Below are 7,468 nucleotides of genomic sequence, written 5' to 3'. Positions count from 1 at the left end.
TTAATTGAAGAGCTTGTTAGAGCAACCAGTAACATGGATATTGACTTAGCATATGGTTTTAGCAAGAGGAAATAAGAAGGATATAAGAGGGTTATGAGTCGTGTATCGTGATATGTATGATTGGTATATATTGATATATGATAACTGATTAAATAAATATTTTATAACTGTCCCACTTGACACCTCACGAGCATGTATTAGTGTGTATGGTAGGTAGGACTGTTAGTTACTAAGACATTGTCTCACCCCTTAATGCTTAGCAATTTATAGGTGAAACTTCATATAATGATTCACTAGGGAAGGTTCTAAAGGCTTAGTCCTGCATCGACTTGTATTGCCTCTTCTTTTGTTTGTGTGTTTAAATTACTATATGTTGCCACATTCAGTGCCCATGTGCATATACTTTAATAATTTATTATGTACCTAATATTGTTGTTTACTTATTGTCGGGTTACATGCTAGTGGTTGGTTATGTGAATTCACATGTGTTGAGACATTTGAGTACACTAATGTTTTGGATTGCGAAAGGTATTTTCATGAGAAGAGATTTGAGAATAAAAATTAGGCTTTATGGTTGCCATATAAATTGGCCTTCAATTACCCTAAGCCCATTTGTTATGAATACTTGAGATAATTATGATAGTTAAAAGTTTGTGGGTTTGTTTTCTTTAACTATGTTAATGGGTCTATACATTTTCATATGATTTTGCTCGTGATTGATTTGAAAGAAATTTTTATCTATGGTAGGTCTTTAAAGGCTTAGTTAAACTCGTTTCTATTATAGTTAATTTTTTCAAATTTTGTGAAAAAATCTTTCCTACCATAAGAGGTTTTTGAATTATCTTTCTCTTTTCTACTATAGTAGTTAATTTAATGATTTTATGGTTAATTTATCAAGTATAATAATTGGTATGTTACATCACGTCTTTTGTGCAAGTTGGAACTTATTTATATTAAATTTCTTTAATTTTTAGGTCATTTTTTATAATTTTTTTGGTCAACTAACAATATTCCTCTAAAACATTGCATTATCCAATTTAATATTTTCTGTATGTTGCAATATGTGTCTGCAGCATTTAACCTCTAATTAGTTTTGTAAATGAGATTAATTAAATAGATTAATGTGGTGTGTAGTTACGAAGAACTAACAGATATTTTGGGTTACAATTTCCTCTATAAGATTGAGTTTAAAATAAAGTCAAGTTACTCGAATGTTAAAAAGTGAAAAAAATATAGGAAAATGCTTTGTGTCATATGCCACAATACATAAGCCACCAGAAGGCAAGAGTGCCTTCTCTATACCACATTTCGTAACGCATTTCACAAATTTATGGAAATAAGAGCATATCAGAGTTTGAAATACAGGTTGAGAGGAGAAAAAAATAAAGAAAATGAGAGGAGTTCTACTATGGCAAGTATTAGGTCCCCTTTTGGGAGGCATTTGGAGCTTTTAAATGCTAAAGATAAGTTTTCTAAGTGTTTCTTTATTCCTCTCCCATTTTTCTTAAATATAAAAGTTAGGGTTTGTTAGAAAAGATGATTTTTGATTCATAGAGGTTATAAGATTTGAACATATTGAGTTAAATAGAGTTAATGTGAGTTGTTTAACTATTTAAACTTAAGATTTACAACATTGTAAGTTTAAATAGTTAAGGGTAATAAATACCTGAAATTCCACCATAAATGAAATGTTAGGGTAATGAGTTGTTATTAATGGCTAGTTTGGAGTTTCATGAAATTAATGTAAGTTAAAAAAAGCTATTAAACTTTATGAGTACCTTTGTATATGAAAAAATTGAATTGTTAGGGTTTGAAATGTTAAACTAAATAGTAAAAATTATTTAAAAAAAGGATATTGATGATTAATATTGTGATTAAATATAAAGTGAGCATTTTTCATACATTTAAGTTTCGTGAAAGCTTTGATATCATAGTGCAGTAAAAAGGGGAAAAAAGTAACATTGATGTACGCATTTTTCTTTTCCTTGTGGGTTCAATTCAACACAAATACGAATGTTGTGCCCCTCTAGTGTAAACATAGGGGAAGCAAAATCGATTGTTGTGCCTTGGAGTCACAAGTGAAACACACGTACGGCTAAAAGTCTACAACATAACAAAGCCAAACAATGACTGAAAATAAAAGAATGAATAGTACTTGAAGTTACTAGGATAAGTTGGTGGATTTTTTTTTTTCACATCATATCAAACTTGTGACCATCATACACATAAAACAGGCGGGACAAAAATTAACACCTTTGGCTTATATTTTCGTAATTACGTTCCTCTTTGTCCTTGAATCATTATGGTAGCTTTAAAGTATTTAACCAGCAAAATTAAATTTCCACTGGTATTGAAAAAAGTAATCATTTATTTCATATGTTTGAGAAAGAGGTGAGTATGTGATTCCTCTTTGTCCTAAATCGCTCCCTACCCATGATGCAGGTGTTGGGCATGCTCGACGAGTACGGAGCATCATTGGCAACGAGTTCTTGGTCAATTAATTCTCGTCAGTTACTTGGAAGGTTAAAACTGAAAAGGGGCTTGGAACAAAAAATAAGCTTTACTACACACGAAACTCCTGAGCTGTCAAATTGAGATCGAATTTGAAGATCTTTTTCTATGGCACTTCTATTGAGCTCGAAGCCACGAGGCTACTGCTCTCTTTTCCTTTTTATCCCTTTCAAAAGGTAACCCGAACATTTCTATCGAGCGGACCCTGGAAAGGCATCACATTCTGTATACATACCCGTCGCTTTGGGTTCTCTGCATTAGTATCCACCTTCCTGCACACGCAATATTCTAACCAACCTTCTGCAATTAACAAATTGAAGGAGGAACAAAATAAGAAAGAGGGGGAGGGGGTGATTATCCTGCAATACTCGTCGAATCATATAATCTTACTTGCATAGGGAAATTCAAACCAATGACCTAAAAAGGTTAAAAGAAAAACTTGAAAGTATTTACCCTCTCACTTTATACATTCAACTGACCCTAAAAAAGAATCGGTGTTTTGGTTATGTCTGCTCTGAGGTTATCCTCTGCTCTCTGATCCATCTGTGTCTGAATATTCCTTTTGGGATTCAATTTCCATGCTCTCCCCTTGATTTCTTCGGCGCCTTCGGTCCTGAGAACATTCAAGGAAATGGATGCAATCAAAAGTCAGTCACAAACCATTGGCAATCGTTAAACTAATCATCCCTCAAGCATGAATCAGATATTTATCTATTCAGTCGTGATTTTGATCATAAACTTAAAACATGATGAAAGCCAAATAAGAGCAAACCGGGGCCAGAATGACTAGGCAAATAAGAAATGCCAAGAAAACAGAATATAGTGGAGTGAAAGCGAACCTCTCTAGCCAAGGGTACTCATGGGACTCCAGCATCCGTACAACTTGGCCCATCTTGGGTCTCTTCTCGGAATCAGGATCCACACATCTCAGGGCAGTCAAGAGGGCCCGTTTTAAAGCTCTGGTGGAGGGCCTCACCTCAATATATGGGTCAACCACTTCTTCTGATCGCCTGCTTCCAACCATCATCTTGAGCCAATCAACCAGATTAACCTGAAAGCATTTCAGTTTTAGAGTAAACGCCAGTCAAAACTCATGATCAGAAGTTGTAACTGATTAGCCAAGTCAAAAGTTTACTAAGACCAAGGCATTTGTTGAATTGATGGTGTAGCCTGTGATGCAAATATCACGGCTTTTAATGTTTTAGCTATTTCTTTTAACCACATTGACCCAACAACTTCTTGCTTTGCTTAGAGTGCCGGAGTAAATAATTGCAGATATACATCAGTTATCCACCAAACTAGCAAAACAGAACAGCACCAGCTTTGACTTCATATCAGCAGTGAAAGGTACAAATATAGGTCCATGAAACAGATGAGTAAAACTAGGTTCAACGAATCTAACAATAATTCAGGCCAATATTGTTCTCAAGTTGGCTCGCAAAAAGTGAAATCTCTCAAAAAAGTTGCCACCCAATTAATAGCAAGCATGAAACAATAATTCACATAGAATATGAACGCTTCGGATTCTGTCAGTATTTGAGTCCACACGCACATTGTGATCATGCTTCTTTGATCATCAAAGATGTACAAGACATGAGCTGTTCAAGATCACTGTTAACTAAAAGATCTAACTCACACCAAGGCCCCTTCATGGTTACAAGGTTAAAACATGTCAAACAAACACAGCTAATTCCAGCTACACTTTTTCCCTGAGAAGAAGAAATTTACTCACTTCATGAGTTGGTCGACCATAGTCAACTGGATCTCTTCCTGTGATTGCTTCCAAGAGCATAACACCGAAGCTATAAACATCACTCTTTTCATTTAGAAGACCAGTATTTGCATATTCAGGTGCCACATATCTGTAAAAATTTTAGGGGCAAGAAAGAAAGAATAAATATAAGCCGAAAAAAAAAAAAAGTTACCAAAAGTTTAACAACATTGAGCATGGGAAAAAGATGATCTAGAGGGCAGGAAACAGATATACTACCCAAATGTTCCCATAACTCGTGTTGTGACATGGCTCTTCCCAGCACCCAGCAGTTTGGCCAAGCCAAAATCAGAAACCTTGGCATTAAAATCATCATCGACTAATATGTTGCTTGACTTGATATCCCGGTGCACCACCTTTGGCTCAATGGCTTCATGCAAATATGCAAGACTGAAAATTGGACATCACATTAGATGAGAACACAAAGAGCTTTAATGAAACTTAAATTCAGAGACTCACGCTTTGGCCGTGCCAAGGAGGATCTTCATTCGTGCTTCCCATGTAAGATATCCATGATGACGCATAGCTCCATGGAGCCATTGCTCCAAGTTTCCATTATTGACATACTCATAGACTAGCATCCTGAAAAATCACCACATATTATTCAAACTACTTTTTAGTGAAAGTACGATGGGCCTCACCATCAGGTCATAGGCTAACAGAAACGCTTAGTCATATGTATATTTCCATCACCTCTAATTAGTTGGGCTGCAGTAACACCACGCCGTTAAGGACATTATTTGCAATGATATATTTTGAGATTACGATGTAATTGAAATTTAACATACCTGTGCGTCCCCTCAATGCAGTAGCCCAAAAGGCGAACCAAATTCTTATGTCGTACATGGCCAATAGCTTCAACTTCCACTCTAAATTCTTTCTCTGCTTGACCGCTGCTAAAGAAGCTTAGGAGTTAAAACCTCAGCAGTACTCAGGAACAAGTTCTAATAGTTGAGAACAAATTTAAATTTGATGTCTTAAATGTTGTAACGAAACTCACATGTTATTGAGTATCTTTTTAATTGCCACTGGACTCCCATTGATCAGCTGTCCCCGATATACAACTCCATAGCCACCCTCACCAATCACATTCTCTTTGGAAAAACGATTCGTAGCAATTTCAAGATCCCTCAATGTAAACCAGTGGCCCCAACCCAAGTGAGAGAATTCTGGGAGACCAGACAGAGGGGAAGGAGCTGTTATAGGGTATGAAGAGTGCTTATACACTGTAAGAGTGCCAGAGCTACCTTCCTCTACTGACTGTGATCCACCTCCATCTATCTCCAAGTGATTGAATGAATCGGAAAAACTGCTATTATCCCCATTTTTCATCTTCCCCACGCCCAAATGGACCATAACTTTGTCTGATTCTCTGTCACTGGATTTATCATGTATTGTGAGAAGAATTCCATCACGAGGAGCAAATCCATTTGCTGGTACGTGCTTAACCCTCACTTCCTTAATATCCTTCGAGACAGTTGGTATTTGACTAAGGGGAATCCTATCCTTGGCTTTTCTTGATTTCTTCCGCGAAGTAAGGCAAACAGAGAGCACGAGTATAACTACTATAAACAATCCAACAGCAATTCCAGTTATTTCCCAAGCTTTAAGTCCAAAAAGTGATGTTTTCTTGGATAATTCAGCATTAAGATCAGCGCCCATTTTCTAGGAGCCTGGTGCCTGCCTATACATTCAAACACACACAGATGACCATGAAGCAGAATACCATATTGAAAATCATATACACCAATTCATCACAAGACCGCAGACCGCTCACGTTCATCAAACATTTTACTCTTCATTGACAATTACAAAAGCAACGCCGGAATCATTCCCTCCCACCCCTGGGTAAAACACTGTGTGAACAAGCATCAAAAGAAAGCGTGCTGCAACCAGGCAAAACATCAAAGGACAGACCAAACAAAAGTAAAGCAGGCCAGGAACCGCAGACACGAGATGTAAATTCCATAGAAACTATTCACGAACATGTTGAAAGATCGTGAAGGAAGGAGCAAACAGGAGAGTCGCCGCTTTAAACATCATACAAGAAACAGGTATAACCCCGTACGAGACGAATAAAGAAAACATCAACAATGAAAAGTACACTGAATTCAGAAGCTGCTCGCGGTGACGGTCTTACCTATGAATACCCAATTCACGAGGACATCCCTGAAAACCCAGATCTCTGAAATTGTTAGTTCATAGGTTAAACCCGGAACATAGATTAAAAGCAACCAATCAACAAAATAGACCCCACTCGTGCAAAAAGGAAGGAAGCCGAGTCAACAGAGTTGTCAAAAAAAAAAGAAGAAGCAATTATATAGAGAGGGTGGCTTCTGGGTCATCTCATCAGGGGGGTTCGGGCAATGTGGGTGTAAATCTAAGACGGGTAGGAGCTACCGGACACCCTGTAAGCTTCTTCAAAAAACCAAATCCGACAGAGTGGGGCGCTCGTTGCTTCAGGGGCTGGAGGGAGAAAGAATTGCCAGTGATGGTGGAGGCGATGATAAGAAGTGATGGAGCATTCACTATTCAGTGGTAGGTGTTGCGTTTAGATGCCTTCCAAGTTTTTCTTTTTTGGATAAACTACATGCCTTCCAGGTTCCCACGCGTCCTAGCACATACAGTAAAAGAGAAGCATTGCTGATTGGATTGTGTTGCGGACATGACTGATAGGATTGTGTTGCGGACATGACTGATTGTATCGGTAATTACTTTTTTTTTTTTGGGGGGGCCTGATTATCGGTAAATAATTCAACTACCTAGGTTTTCCATTTTTACTTTTTTAATTATTATCCACCTCCTCGACTGGGAAATAAGCCGTGCTTCATTGTTCATTCTATAATTGCAGTTACGATGTCATGATGTATCCGCATGTGGTCAATTATATATTGGATTGTAACCTTTGACCCTCTTAATTATGATGACATAATGGCCATAGTGATTTTGAGCAGTTGCCCCTGGTCACTGGTAAGGGCTAAGGATATAATTATACAAGAACTACAAATGTTGAATAAAGTTATTCCTAATCGTTCTTTGCTGCTGGTTGAGTCTTCACTGATTATTATTTTTTTGGTTGGGAAGGGGATAATAGCAAAGTAGATATGCCTCTATCAAATTCATTCAATGATCAATTACCAATATAAAGAGCCGGAGCTTCAGCCTTTTCATCTACTCTGTGTTATG

The 7,468-nt window shown here is 37.3% G+C and overlaps 1 protein-coding gene across 6 annotated transcripts; it reads right to left on the bottom strand.

Moving 5' to 3' along the window:
* Positions 1-2,688: 2,688 nt before the first annotated feature.
* Positions 2,689-6,914, bottom strand: LOC129299391 (probable receptor-like protein kinase At5g18500). 6 transcript variants are annotated; one of them, XM_054937868.1, is made up of 9 exons: positions 5,530-6,914; positions 5,283-5,451; positions 5,071-5,178; positions 4,742-4,864; positions 4,502-4,672; positions 4,244-4,373; positions 3,351-3,562; positions 2,965-3,124; positions 2,701-2,811 (listed from the first exon to the last, which is right to left on the bottom strand). In XM_054937868.1, the coding sequence occupies exons 1-8, from the start codon at positions 5,942-5,944 to the stop codon at positions 2,992-2,994; spliced, it is 1,461 nt and encodes a 486-aa protein (XP_054793843.1). In that variant the 5' UTR covers positions 5,945-6,914; the 3' UTR covers positions 2,701-2,811; positions 2,965-2,991. The 6 variants fall into 6 exon arrangements, with proteins under 6 accessions (XP_054793839.1, XP_054793843.1, XP_054793841.1 ...); XM_054937866.1 differs by having other exon boundaries at positions 5,283-6,126; positions 6,423-6,914; XM_054937865.1 differs by having other exon boundaries at positions 5,283-5,966; positions 6,423-6,914.
* Positions 6,915-7,468: the final 554 nt, after the last annotated feature.

Source organism: Prosopis cineraria, unplaced genomic scaffold (genome assembly GCF_029017545.1).
Source record: "Prosopis cineraria cultivar Desert tree isolate PC_DT_omini unplaced genomic scaffold, ASM2901754v1 PC1146, whole genome shotgun sequence".
Lineage (NCBI taxonomy): Eukaryota > Viridiplantae > Streptophyta > Magnoliopsida > Fabales > Fabaceae > Prosopis > Prosopis cineraria.
This window is presented reverse-complemented; position numbering and strand designations above follow the sequence as displayed.

Coding starts and splice junctions, on each gene's coding strand:
- LOC129299391 (XM_054937864.1), bottom strand. CDS start 5,944: ATGGGCGCTGATCTTAATGCTGAATTATCCAAGAAAACATCACTTTTT. Junction 5,179..5,282: donor AAAAAGATACTCAATAACAT/GTGAGTTTCGTT, acceptor AAGCTTCTTTAG/CAGCGGTCAAGCAGAGAAAG. Junction 4,673..4,741: donor CTCCTTGGCACGGCCAAAGC/GTGAGTCTCTGA, acceptor TCCAATTTTCAG/TCTTGCATATTTGCATGAAG.